The 15,171-nt window shown below is 38.1% G+C and overlaps 1 protein-coding gene across 1 annotated transcript in view; it reads left to right on the top strand.

The window, feature by feature from the left end:
• Positions 1 to 15,171, top strand: part of DAP (death associated protein) — a 51,691-nt gene that overhangs the window by 6,312 nt on the left and 30,208 nt on the right. Inside the window, exon 2 of the mRNA XM_062503156.1 lies at positions 93 to 189. Coding sequence (XP_062359140.1) covers positions 93 to 189 — 97 coding nt within the window. The remainder of the gene's footprint in view (positions 1 to 92; positions 190 to 15,171) is intronic.

Raw genomic sequence — 15,171 nt, forward strand, 5'->3', positions numbered from 1 at the left:
GGAGGGAAGCAGGGTGGGTCATTTTTAAAATATTTTTTGCTTAATGCTGATTTGACTGTGGTTTGTTGTTATCTATTTATTTTTCATTCCAGTGAAAGCTGGTGGGATGCGGATTGTGCAGAAACACCCACACAATTCAGATGCTAAAGAAGAAAAAGATAAGGATGACCAAGTCTGGGAAACCAGCAGGTGAGCACTTTGATTGGTGCATGTGCTACAGTGAATTTCCATGACCTTGAACCTTATCACGAGTTTGTTTTTGTTGTGACTAGCAGACCAAAGGTTCAGTTGTTTTTGTATCATAAAGCATAGCAGGTTAGACCTCCTTCAAAAGAATTGAGGAATTCGGGAATTTTCATATTGCTGAGCCTTCTTTAAATGATCCTGCCATGTAAGAGAAGGCTGGAATATAAAGTACAATAGAAGTAAAACCTCAACTTTCCTAAAATGTCTCAGTGCAGACTGTGCAGAAGCATAGAGGCTAGGCATATTTAGACACAAGTGTTAGGCTGGCAGTCCATATATGAGGTTGTCTTTCTGTGTGCTAGATGTTTCCTTTTACCCTTTGGCCCCTAATCCTGTGTCTGTGAGGTATCTGACAATATGGTGATTTTGCAAAGACAATATGGTACAAATGTATGGTACTAATATTATCTGCTTTTATTTTTAGAAGGGAATCTATTAGTTTTGGTAGAGGATACTAAGACTGCAGTTACTTAGCAGTTTTAACTAGATTTATCAGGTTACTGCTGTTTAGAAATGAAAGGAGGGAGGTTCAGTGGACTGTCACTATTTTTCTGTTCTGTTCTTACAAAAGCTACCTGGTTTTGTGCTGCTTTCCTCAGCTAGCTGTTTTTCCATCCAGCCAAGACTACATTTACCTGAAATGTTTATCTACTAACTTAGGGCATGGGCTTGTCCTTGCTATTTGCTCAAGTTAAAAAAACAAACCAGAGAATCATTCCTGTGTTTTGGTCAGTAGGCTGACTATAATATTTATTTTACACGTAAAATAATGGTAATAAATAAGCATTATGAAAATGTCTGGAAATAAACCCAAATTTATTTATTTACTTGAATAGGAAACACCTTTCTGAGAAGGGAAAAGTAATTTTAATTAATAAATTCAAATACAAGGCAGGAGAATTAAAATTTATGTCCTTTCTTCATTAACCAGGTTGGTCATCTTATAATTCTGCACTGTAGCACATAAGTTGAAAGAGTTGGTATTGCAGCCAAGTTTTGTCTAAAGTAAGAAATTGTATCTTGGGGTCAGTTTAAACTTTGTTTACGAATGCATCCTTTTATTTGAGGTGTGCTGACCTTGACTTGGACAGCTGGTGTCCACCAAGCTGCTCTATTACTCCCCTACTCAGCAGGATGAGGAAGGAGAAAGTAAGATGAAAAAAATCTCAGGTGTCATGATAAGGAGAGTATAATAAAGCTCAAGCAAAGGCCATGCATGGAAGCAAAGGAAAATAAAATATGTATCCACTATGTCCCATCAGCTGATGATGTCCATCACTTCCTGGGAAGTAGGTCTTCAATATGTGTTAGTGATTGCTCTGGAAGACAAACATGGTGGTAATGAATTCTCCCTGCCTCCTCCTCCTTTCTCCTAGATTTATTACTGAGCAGATGGTATAGAATATTCCCTTGGTCAGTTTGGGCCAGCTGTCCTGGCTGTGTCCCCCCCTCCTAAGATCTTGTCTATCCACTACCTGCAGGTGAGAGGATAATGTTGGAGAAGCAGCTTAGGTTCTGTGGAAGTGCTGCTCAGCAGTAGTCAAAACTGGTGTGTTCCAAGTTCTGTGGTGTTTCTAGCTACCAGTGCAAAGCACAGCACTGCGAGGGAGAATTTGTCACCTCAGTCAGGCCCAGCACAGCGTTACATACCTGCTTATCTTTCCTTGGCATGCCAGCCTCATGGCAAGAAACCTCATTAGGATCCAAATGACAAGACTTCTTGTGCCTGTTCACAGATCTAAGCCTCTGTTACAACACAGCACCTGCTTTATTCCTTTCTTCAAACAAGATTGTTTTCCCTGTTTCACTCAAATAGAGCAGGGAAAAGTTAAAATTTAACCTTGATTTTTGTGGTTCTGTCTGCTGTAGCAGGTGCTGTGGCACATTAGAAGCACATTTATGGGATAAACAGTGGGTGCTGAGGACTACATGTTAACACTGTGTATGTTTTGGAGATTAATTAGTTTGCTCATCTGGACTGAAGGACCAATTGTAGCTGGCGTGTGTCAGGTGTCTCCTTGAACTGTGTCAGTTTAGCATCACCTGCAGGGAGTCTAGGTGAGGTGCCCTGAGACCAATCCCCAGTGTGAAACAAAGCCTAGGCAACTAGGCTGGAATGATTGCGGGAGGTGCACTCTTGATCTGTAGATCGTAACAAAAACAAACAATATTTTAATACTGTGAGCAAAGCTTATGCTTTTAAGACAGAGGAGAAAGTTTAAAGACTTCTAGAGCTATCTTACTAACTAGTGAATAGTTAGCTGTAGCTATTGCACCTCAACATACATTTATTTGTCCAACTTTGTCTAAGTTGATTGTCAAAATATGCACTTTGAGTGTGCCTTTTGTTTTGGTTTTCTTATAGAGGATACACTGTTGGTTTGTATGAGGCACTTGTACCTGTAGTTATTCTGAGTCTGTGTATTAATACTGAAAGCACTGAGCTGAACTGTTTCATTCCTTTGATCTAATTCTCTTGAGAAAGAAAGCAGCCAGGGGACATAAGGAGCATAGTTAGGGGGGAATTAATATGAATTATGAGTTTGTTTACAAGTCAAAATAAGTTGTTTTCCTAGTGGAACTGAGAGCTTTTTGTGTATGTAAGGGAAAGGGTTTAATGTGTCTGTTGTAGGCTCCTTTGGGAATACTTGCACAGCTCTGGTGGCAGTACAAGCTATAGATGTGAGCAGGAAGATATTTAGCCACAGACAGAATAAGTTAGTCAAAATTAAATTAGGTTTACAGCGCCTCAGCTGCTCTTGTGCTGGAAGGTGCAGTCCCCCAGAGTTTGTTTCTTCTCTGGATGTTTCATGGTGCTGTTTGAGAACCCTTGGATTTCTGATGTGTGTGAAGGGTGGTTTATCAGAAGATTGATTTGTCAGGAGGGGTGAAGTGAGCATTTCTTCTTTCTGGAGCACCAATATATATATACTTTTGGGGCTTAGTTAGCTGGTATTTTATGTCCCTTTGTTAAGCAGACTTAGAAACATCTGTGTTGACTTTCTACTTGTCATGGGTTTAGTCTTTGCCATTTGAAGGTGATATTGTTGATATGATGCAATCTCTACTCCCCATTGCATTTGAAGTAAAAAGAAGCAAACAACCCTTCAGGAAATCTGTCAGCTGATATGGGCAGCTGATAATGGTGTGAGAAAATAAAACGGAGAAGAGTAATTTGTGTGTGAAGAGGGAGGCTAGGATGAGTCATTATTTTAATCTCATTGTAAACTTAGTTGAAGACAGATTAGTGGAACTGGCAGTAAATGGAAGCAGAAGAATTCAATTTTTCCCAGAGTTCTCTGGTAACTCTGAGAGCACGTGGCCTCCCCATGATGGCACAAATCAGAGCAGTTGCTCAGCAAGAAAGCTTTTGGCTTCAGTTCATAGAAGTATTTGTGGCTTTGGAGACAGCTGGCATTGTTTTTGCAGCTTGCCGGAAAAGACTTGGATCCGGGTTTCTAGTCTTAATGTAAACAAAGCTGACACAGGTAAACACCCCTGACATAGCTGACTGTGCTGTGATAAAGGTGACTTTAACATTCACCAGGTAGACCTTCTTTGATGTTTCTTTTTCTCAGTTGTTTAGAAACTTGCAATCCAGTTACTGTAACTTACTCTGCAAACTATTTTACTCAGTTCTCATTCTTAAACTTAAAATTGTTATGACAACCTCCCATTTCATGAAATCGTAGGGAGACGTGTCAGGGTGGTGATTTGCAATCCCTTAAAACAATATGTGGTGAGACCGTTTTACACAAATTTAAACTTTTCCTTCAGGGCAGGTCTCAGCCTTGAGTTGTCGCAGAACTAAATTCACGTGTCTGGTGTAAGTATAGTTTTACTTAAAAAAGGATATAATTACATGGTGGGGAAGGCTCAGTGAAAGAAGGGAGGAGCTGCACAATTTGGTTTAGGTGAACTAAAGATACGAGTGGTATCCAAAGCCAGTGGCACCCCAGTGGTCAGGGTGTCAGTGTTAAACTGCACTGTGAGGTAGAATCCTTGGCCCACAGTCTCCTCAAGATGAGTGATTTTGATCAACCTGTTTAGAGCTAGGATGCCAGCTGGCTGAACTTCTGTACTGATGAATTACAGATTTTTCTTAGGTTTTTGTAATTTCTTAACACTTGTGTTGGTTTGGTTTTTTGGATACGGTTGCAGTTTTTATTGATTGACAGCCATACTGATTGCTGCCGAAGGCTTTTTTTGTGATGCTAGAGGAGGGTGAAATATATAAATAGAAGTATGGTTATGAATCAAAACCATCATTTTTCAGGACTGTATGTTGTCATAGAAATTATTTGGAATAAATAGGCTACTCACAGTCCTGGGCTTTATTAAAAGCCCATTAATGCCTGTTTAACTGATATTTGCAGTATCATGTGCATTCCTGTGCCAGCAGCTGACTCTAGGCATAATAAATACTCCTGAAAGACAGATAATTTGAATTGGGAGCTGCTTGTTCAGTTTTGCACAAGAGATTCATTAATTGTCACTGTGGGATCTCAAGAAAAAGAAACTATAATTATCTATCAGGATCTGGATTTAAAAAAATATTTAAAGCAAATATCTGGCTTGTTTTTAACAAACAGGGTAAATTGCAAAGGCTTTTATGTCTTAAAGACTCTTGCCTTTTGTTGTATTTCTGGCACAAAGTGGGTAATTACCATGATTTAATTACTCAAGATAAATGCCTTAGTGTAGTTTCTATCTATATATGTAAATTGTATGTATTTTGTATCTTAAGCCTACCTGGAGATTGTGAACCTGACATTATGCCTGACTTTTACAGTGTGAATATTTGCCTTAGTAATATCCAATGGGTGAAAGGAAAAAAGCCAGGAGAGTAATTTAGAACGTTGACTCAAAAGCAGAATTATGCTAATGAAGCATATGGGTGTTTGTATGTCAAAGAGTACTCTCAATACTTAGTTACATGGTGAGAGAGGAGTTGTCAAAGGCCCCTGTTATCCTTCAGTGTTACTTGTTAAGTCTGAATATGCAAGTTGGCTAAACCTGTTTTTTTTTTCTTTTGGAAGTGCAGTGAGAATCTCTAAAACTTGGCTGTGGGTATATACTTTCATTCAAGAGTAAATTTGTTTTTCCTTTCCCTCACTTTGCTCTGCTGCAATTGACAAGAAATAAGTCACAGGCATTATTTCTATTTTCTATTTCATTGAAGATCCTCCTGTCATTAAAATATTCTTAGATTTTGCGTTGTCATGACCCATGTTGACCAAACTTCTGACAATTTAAAAAAATAGAAATTGGTTATATAATGATGCCATTAGAGAGGGTTTGTATGTCTGTTTACACCCTGAATATGGAAGTGTTTGAAACGATTTCCATTCTCTGTATTTTATTATTCTGGTTGTTTTAGCTGAGGTAGAAGGTATGAGTCAGAGTTCTGACCCTTTACCTTGGGAATAACTGCTCTTAAGAATTATAAGAGAGTTATAAGACCTGGAAAATGATGTGCAGTGTTCAGCTCACTTGCATGCACATCCTTTAGGAGGTAGTTTCCATTATGTGTGAAGATGTTCCAGTCCAGGTGGTTCTGATGTTGTTTGTTGTAGAATCAACAGGTGTTTGACAGAGGGAAGTCTTGAGAGTTCTATATATAAACCAATGAAAAACCCCAAAACTTTTCAGCTTGTTAAACATGGAAACCAAACCCACATAAATGTGAAGACATAGCATTGAACTTCCATAAATACTTGGAGTGAATAACCCGTTAGTGTTCCTCCCATGTACTTCACAGACGTAAAGCTGGAAAGGACCTTGTTAGCTATGTTCATGCATCTGTAAAACCAAAGTACTGGAAATGTAAGCAGGCATTGACTCAGTGTGATGAATATTGAAGGTTAAAAGAAAGAGACGTCAAGACAGATAGAATGCTACACCTTCTAATTAAGTTTCAGGAGAGGAAATGTGCAACTTTGGTGGGTAGAGGACTGAGTCCCCTTTCACTTCAAAGGTTCTTTGGGTTAATGTGTGTGAGGTAGCCCTGAAGGAGTGAACTGGTACTCTGTAAAATCATCTGTCATCCTCTTCTTGGACAGAATTCGAATGTTTTCCACCATATTTCTAAACACCTCTTTTTTTACCTTCTTTTTGTGGCCTGATTCTGTTACCTCTGTGAGCTGATACTGTTGCACGAAAGAGGTTATGTTCATAGATTGTATTGTCATTTTACACTTGACCACGTAAAAAATTAAATTTGATTAAATGTATGGATATAATGGAGATGACTCAGAGGTTTTTATTCCTGTGTTTGGCCTCTTGTTACTTAGGTATGAAGCTTTGGAGGTGACTGGCCTTGGAAATGAAATGTCTAGGGGAAATGCAATGGAAAGGCAATCTGGCTGTGAATACCATGCTTGTGGTTTCTGGGAAAGTTGTAAACTGCAGCAAACATTGGGTGTTACCCCATGGTCATATTAGAGTTTTGTGTGACTTTTTTTTTTACTTGGCTAAATATTCCAAAGGTGAAATAGAAAGTTCTGATGGAAAAAGTCTGTTAAAGAATTGCAACTATAATTTTGTAGTATTAATAAACATAATACTGAACATAGCACAGTTAGGGAAATAGCTTCCTACCTTCTCCAAAAGATCTTTATTTCCAAAAAGATTCTGTTCTTAGTGCTTGGAGTTTTTTTAATCCCTTTCCCCTTCTTATCTTTATTTTTTTGGACTTAAAATTTACTTCACAGTTAAGGGAATAGCTTCTAAATAGTGTTACACTCTTCTTTACATAAGTGGCACTGTCTTCAATGCATTTTCCTACTTAATTAGTCATCTTTGTGTCTCAATCTTTTGCCTAGGCTTTTTATGATTAGCAGATGCTCAAGTCTGCTAAAGTTTATACATAGATAATTTGACTAGTTATAAAACCTGAAAATAATATTAGCTGTGTTCATGTGATTTTTCAGGACAGTACCTTCTGCAGATGACCAGTTACTTTGAGAAGTAGCAAAGTAGTTGCTATGACCTCTGTTGAACTCTATCAAAAGCCTATGTAGGCTTAACAGATTTAAGTGTATGTATAGAGAAGAGAAAGTAATACTGATTTTTAAAAGCAGAGCTACTGAAAGGCAAGAAAATAGGCTGTGAATATCTCCATCTAAGAACTGAAAATATCTGTGAATGTAGGGAATGGAGAAAAAGCTAGGGAACATTATGAATGAAGCATTCTCATACAGAAAGATGAGAGCCTTCTGAAAGACTGTTTTATGCTTCCAGTATTTCTTGATGATTGAAGCAGTAAGTTGATAAATCCATCAGTGTAAGTGCCAGTTATGACATTATATGGATAGCTCTTTTCATATTCCTGAGGTACTGTGTGCATGTGTGAAAGAGCTAAAAAAGATCTGATATTTCTCCCCCTCAAAGTGAATAGAAGATAATGCCATCCAGCTCAGTGAGAGCCAGGTTTGGTCCCAAAGAAACATATGTTGTCTTATGAAATTAGCTGGAAAGCCGAGTTGAATTGTCAGCCAAGCTGGTGTAAGAAAAAAAGATTTTAAAAGAATGAAAGTCTTTAATTTGTATTCTGTGTGATGAGGAAGGTGAGAACAGCTTAGTCATATATGAGAGGAAAATGGATGGGAAGTAGTATCTTTACAGTATCTTTACAGGCTTAGTTAGCACAGCATTCCATGTCTGTACAGAAAATTCAATGATCTTGAACTAATAGCTCGTGTGGTATTTTTCCTAGTTCTTTTCTCTTGATATCTTTCTGAAGTATTGGAATGCATGGAAAGAAGGTGACTATGGCAGTCTGAAAGCACAGATATTATAAAGCACAAAAATTTACAAATCCAGAAGTACAGTCAAATCCATTTCACTATGCTAACTAAGCCCAAGTTTCTATTATTTCAGTGTTCAACAGCACAGAGAGTATTTCTAAAGCTAAAGGTATTAAGCTCTCCTGGAAAAAGCTTGCAGAGGACCAGATACTACTCATTTATTTGGCATCAAAACCCTATGTTTGAAGTGAAGTCGTCAAGAGCTGAAAATGAGTAGGAGGTACATGCAATTGACATTGTGTGCCAAGGAGGGGGATCTTTTTCCAATAGCACCTTCCTCTCCTTCAAGTTTCTTCTGCCTCAGCTGCATCAGGCACCCAACTTTGAAGTAGCTTAATATTAAAATAAACGTTGAATTATCATTTCTTAACTCTCACTAGGCCAAACAGGAGTGAATTTATTTCACTCCCAACTGCTCCCAGGACACTAGTACTAGAAGCAAGAGATACACGGGAGATAGATAAGAGCAACACTGAAAACATTTGTTACATCATCATCTTTATTAGAGCTTTATTTAGTCTCCTGTGGCAGCTCCTAGACCTGATCACTGCAGCCTATTGCATGCTGGGGGAGTGTTCACTGCAGTAGGCTTGCTGCCTTCTGATATTAGGTAACGTTTTAATGGCCACATCTTGGTCACAGACATCACGTTAAATAGATGGCAATTAATAAAAAGCACTTTAGCAACATTCACACATGTTGGTTCTGGTGAATTTCAGTTTCTCTGTGACTCATTCCTTAGAATATATGTAATGACTGGGTCTGGTACTGTGTTCAAAGGGCAGCTGGTTTTGTTGCTGCTGGGTACAACCAAAGTGGTTAGTTCTTTTCCCAAATAATCTTGAAGTTTGATGTTTTTTTTTTCCTGGCTTGTTAGAGCTGTAATTAAATACTAGGCTAGGTCTCAGTTATGGCTGGCTTCATCTAGTGCCTCACACTGCAGTACTGAATCAAACAGTCCTTGATATACAGATACTTTGAGTGCTGAGTGTTTGGCCATTGCTTTCCAAACCCTATTCTAAAGCCTTACTTTTTTACTTTAAATAAATAAATCAGTGCAGAGCTCTGGATGTTACCGTAGTATCTCTTTTGAGAGTATTTAGAACTACCAAAAATGTGCAGTATCATTCAATAAGCAAAATCTCATTACTCACTGTGTGCATCCTTGTACACCTTGAATGTTGCTAATAAGCTCGACTGCATTCCAGTACTGATGGTTTCTCTCCTGAGACTGCAACCTCATATGAGTGTTTAGAACATGCACTGGTAGACTGTGTTTACTGTTTAGTGGTTGTTAGCATCATCAGGAGTACTTTGCATTATGCTGCTTAGAAAAGCTGCTGTTGCTAGATTTTTATTTTTGTTTAAATCTTTTATTTTTCCTTTCAGATTATTAACATATGTGCTCATGTGCAACATGTTATTGTTGCTAATAAGCAATTTTTTTGCATATAATGTATTAATGTTTTGACTTCATAGAGCAATAAGGAATTAATCAACCAGTTAAGGGACAGCCCCATTTGGCTTGTTTGTTAAAATGTTGCCTTTGTATTGGAGGTGATGGAATGAAACTTCAGTAAATTAAACTGAGTATTTTTAATTTCTGTGATTCTTCCTTTATTTCCAGGATTGTGCTACCCAGTGATTCTAGAGGAAAAGTGCATTTAGCCATGTGTATGCTGTTTTTTATCAACAGTGACACTAATAGCATTGCCACAAATTCTTCCACATAAGGCTATTTAGAAGGTTTTTGACTAAATGAAATTTAGCATTCTTATTTATTGCTTCGAAAACTGCTGTAGAAATTAATTTCCTGTTTACAGAGATTACACGATTCTGTATCTACTGGTGTGTTTGAAAGATTTTCTTCTTGTTCCAGTTTACAGTAGGGAAAAAAAGGCCAGAACAAAAAAATTGTGAGGAGTAGAGCTTTGTATTCTGCTGTTTTTTCCAAGCATAAGCTTTCTGGCTGATAACACTGATAGGCTTGGTTCCTTCCCTGTATTGAGATGGTTGGGATTACTACTATATGGCTTTGAAGTTTAATATTTCATTTTTCCTTCATATCTTATAAACAATCACAATTAGAGAAAACTTGAATTCCTGCCGATAATGTATTATTTATTTCTTCTGCTGTCCTTCAGAAGGTCTCTCTTTATGACACCTTGTTTCCTAGTTCAAGTTCCTATTTTGTGTTGTGTACTACCCTTGAAATTATTTCTGTATTAGTTAGTGGTCACCAGATCACCAGTTATTCTCATCCTGTTGTATTTTCCTAAAATCACCTTTTTTTTTTTCCTCCTCCCTTTCCTCCCTTTCCTCCCTTTCCTCCCTTTCCTCCCTTTCCTCCCTTTCCTCCCTTTCCTCCCTTTCCTCCCTTTCCTCCCTTTCCTCCCTTTCCTCCCTTTCCTCCCTTTCCTCCCTTTCCTCCCTTTCCTCCCTTTCCTCCCTTTCCTCCCTTTCCTCCCTTTCCTCCCTTTCCTCCCTTTCCTCCCTTTCCTCCCTTTCCTCCCTTTCCTCCCTTTCCTCCCTTTCCTCCCTTTCCTCCCTTTCCTCCCTTTCCTCCCTTTCCTCCCTTTCCTCCCTTTCCTCCCTTTCCTCCCTTTCCTCCCTTTCCTCCCTTTCCTCCCTTTCCTCCCTTTCCTCCCTTTCCTCCCTTTCCTCCCTTTCCTCCCTTTCCTCCCTTTCCTCCCTTTCCTCCCTTTCCTCCCTTTCCTCCCTCCTGAGAAGAGTTTTAATGTTGAGAGAATTGTGTACCTCTCATCCTTCTATGCAGAGATAAGAGTAGCTGAACTGATGATCAGGACTTGGCTCTTTTATAAAACTTTTCTGTGTCGGACAGAGAAATAAATAAATCTGTGGTTTAGGAGCTGTGTAGTTCTAACAGGGATAGGTAGTAGTCATACGTTTTAAAGCCATCTATGTGTCATTTCTGTATTTGATTATTCCAGTTTCTCTGGAATATTCTCTGCTTTATCCCATGCTAACTCAGTTTAATGATAGGTCACATTTTTGGAAATATCTGCACACCAGTAGGCTGGAAGATTTTTGGGGTTTTTTTGCTTTGGTAATTCTGTCAGATTTTAATACCTTTTACTGGGAAGAGAAAATTGCCAAATTAATGCACATGCTGTCCTCTGCCATAGGAGGAGGAAAGGGAAGATAACTGCTCAGAGTTTATGCACAAGATTTTGTCATCCTTTCTACCTTTTAAAAAAATTTTGTAGGTTTATTACATAATGGCTTTATAATACGCTGGTTGTTTCATACTTCTGCCTGCCTGTTCCCACATCTTCGAAAATAATAAATAAATAGTAATACCATTAAGGAAAGAGGGAGTTATAACCTTGTTATAATCTCTTTCTCCTCTGTTTTAAAGAGTGTATAGATGTCTCTGCAGGGCCAGCACAGAATACTGCCTGTGCAGCACTCCCCAGCAGATGGTCCTTTGGGGCAGTGTACAAGAACTTGTGTGCAGTGAGCCCAATGAACTCCCCAGCATCTAGCAATCCAAATTACTCCTTAGAAACTTGCTAATCAAATTACTGCCATTTGACCTAGTTCCTATTTCTTTTTCCCTCTTTCCACCATATGTACAGTTCTCACCTTGATGATCACCTTCCTGAAAAGGCAGCATCACAGTCCAAGCAGCAAAGTTTTTCTTTTTGTATATCTGGTAACTTTTTCTTGTGTGCCACAAGTCTTATTTACTAAGAAATAGTGAATAACTATATTTGTTTTACATTCTCCTCTTTATTGTATATTTTTCTTCAGTTCTCTTTTTCTCTGTTTGTTTGGTTTTTTTATAGGCGTAACTAGAATTGTGGTGTGGAGGGTAAAAGCCTGCCCCAGACTTAAGCACTTAGTTCTATTTTTCTGCTTCTTTTCCTTCTCTTAATTGTTCTTGTGTTCCTGTTGTCTTTTTAGTTGCCTTTTAGTTATTAAGCTGATGATTAAAAAAATAATTTTCCCAGTGATTCCAACACTTGTTATTGAGTTTAATAACTATGATAGAGGTACGGTTACTGTGTATCATGTAGGTACAGTTAGGATTGTTTTTCCCAGTGTGTGCTTTCTGCATTTATCATGGTGCCATCTTTTTTCTTTCCCTTTATTGTTCTGTCAGTCCTCTGAGATCTCTTGTTTACATTCAGGCTTTTTTTATCCTGAATAATTCACTGACATTAGCATATATTGTCATCTATTTAGACCTCTTTTCAAGTTTCTTGCAGGATCCCACTGTTAACCTCCATCATTATGATATTTGATTTATTCCTCAGCTCTATTTTCAGTTTGTGATTCTCAAGAGTGTCTTCTGCCATATCCCATGATAACTCAGTTTATTTACTGAGGAGTCTTGTTTGCATTTTTTTTTTAATCTTTTTAGATAGACTGAATGTTTTTTCTTCACTTGATCATTCATTCAGATTTTAATAGCAGTCCTATTAAATATTTAGCCAACAAATATAACCTCTATTTTGGGGTAATTTACAGTAACTTTACCTTAAAAAAACTCTCATTCTCTCTAGAAAATCCCCAGCTAAGATTTTCTAATACTGTTACATTCTCTAGGTAACATGCAAAAATAGGCGAACAAAAGAATTAAGTAAGAGATTAATCTGCTGAATCTAAATTAGTATTCATATTGCTGAAAAAATGAAATCTTTATTTGCTTGTTTTTAGTATTTCCTCTTCTAAGCTATTTTATGTACATACTTGAGAGAAATCTTGGTAAATAAATAGCTTCTGTGAGGTAAGTGGGATTCATTTGTTTTATTTGAACTTAATTATGTTACTACAAAATGTGGTGAAAAATACTATCATCAAATGGGACAAAGTGCCTGTGCAAAGAACCTAGCAGCAAAATTTCCATCAGACATCCCCATGGGTTTTCACAGCATTTTTAGTAAAGTTTGCTAACACTGTAGTTATTGAATCCTCACAGTTGATGTTTAGTCTGCCATAATTTACAGCCATGAGGTTCCATAGCGTGTCTCACCTTTCAGTAGAGAAGGCAGTGCTGAGCCAGGCTTCTGGGCAAACAGTCACGCATTAGGATTTGAATGAATAAACAAGAGCTGTGTTTGTGGGGATGGTGCATGTATTACTTGATCTATGCAACAGTAAAAGAGTTGATTGCTGTCAGTGACCTTGAAAGTAAACAGAGAAATCGTCCTGATGGTAAATAGCTGTTTTGCTTAGTTAAATGCCACACCAATGGTGAGGAACTTCAGAAGTGCATCAGTAAAATCTGCAAAAAGAAGTTTTGGATTACAAAATTCACAGAATGTGGTTGGTACTATAGGACAATACAAGGACACAGCCTCTGGCTTGGAAAGTTCCTGAGCAGCAGATTTCTGGAGAGTGCTCTCAGGAGCACACTTCACATACTCCCATTTCCTGCCCCAAGTGTTCACTGCTGCCCCCTGAGAGGCAGCGAGAGGAGTACGTGGTCCAAAACTGTCCAACTGATTGTAGGCTGAGGTAATGTTAAGATCAGTTGCTATTTCAATAGAGAATTATGTTGGGAAGAAATGGTGATCTCGTGAAAGTTTTATGTAGTAAAACTGAGTAAGAGAAGTGTTTGGGAATTTCTTCTCAGTAGCTGTGATGGTTATAGCTGGTTTCAGAGGCAACCCAGTACTGCCGCATAAGGCTGCAATTTTTAGGGACTTGAAAAACTGGAAGCGCCTTCTAGGGAGACATTTTAAAAGTGATTCTAAATTATTCTAATAACCTGCTGATTTTCTTAGCCCTGCTGGAAGTAGGATGAGTAGGCTAGAGTCTCAAGTGGTGACAGGCCTGCCTCCACAGCCTTACGTGAGGATTGGGTCTCTGTATCCTATGTTGTGTGCACTGTGCCTGTAGGCTCTATAGCAAATTCATGGAACAACTCAAAAGCAGTGTTGCTCTCTGGATTCACCACTGCTGCACATGCTATTATTAATACCTTTAATCTTGCAAGATTCCCTAGGCAAGAAGGACTAGGAAAAATGTAAATCTAATTGCTCAGATGTAACACTGGTACTGTTTACAGTACCTCAGGAAATGTCTCCTGGCTAGATTCTGAGAATTAGTTTGGAGGAGGGTGAATTCAAGGCATACATATGTTTGTTTGGTTTGTTTTTTAAGATTTCATTGGCAAGAAGTGCTTCCAGGAGTTCAGTTTTGGCATAACAGTGTATGAATTAGCACCTTGATTCTCCTAGGTTTTCCTTAGATTTGTATCCATTATCTTTAATATATGGCATAAATTCAATATGACTAATTATTTTCTGGTTTCTTCAGACTATAGTCATGGATTTAAATATGCTCTGAGCTTTTCTAGCAGGTAAAAGAAAAGAACGAAAAGCAAAGAGAGGAGAAGAGCCTCAATTTATACATTTTTCAGTTTGATTTTTTTGTCTTTCGTAAGATGAAGGAAGGTAAGAGTTGCAGTGTTAGTTGGTGATTCATGATCTGCCAAAATAAGATGGACTAAAAGAGGAGGATAAAAAAACCTACCTAAAAGTCATGTTTCAGCTTTCAAAATATGGAAAAGGAAGAAAATGTAAATGTTCTCAGAAAAAAAAAAAGAACTTTGCCACAAACTTGGCAGAGATTTTTGTGGAGAAATGTCTCTGTTTTTCCAGATGAAAATTGAGAAAACAACCTGGTAAATATAAGTGAAAAACTTAAGTACCACGTGTTAGTCTAACTAGAGCAGTCTCTGCAAACAAATTCCAGTGAGATCAGCCAGTCTTTGGATGAATATCAGGATATGGATGGTTTTGATGTAGAAGTTTAATTTGATTCTGTGCATACATCTCTTACTTTCACTTCCCTAAAGTAAACCATTGGAAGGTATGAAGTACTTTATGGAAAGAAGCCTGGAAAATCTTCATGCAGAGTCGAGTTGCTTTAATTCAGTGTGTAGTACTTGGTGTTCATGACTTTTCATATTCAGTAATGAACTTCTCTTCACCCATCACCCACTCTTCACCTGCAGCCCTGGTGTGATGCTTTTCATTTAGGATGGAAGTCTGTGATCCATCTGCTGCTAGGTGTCTTGAAATAATTTGTAGGAGATGTTCTTTTAGACACAGTGTCCTGGAAGAGTTCGCATTTGGGGGGGATG

The sequence above is a fragment of the Cinclus cinclus genome, chromosome 1, assembly GCF_963662255.1.
Source record: "Cinclus cinclus chromosome 1, bCinCin1.1, whole genome shotgun sequence".
Lineage (NCBI taxonomy): Eukaryota > Metazoa > Chordata > Aves > Passeriformes > Cinclidae > Cinclus > Cinclus cinclus.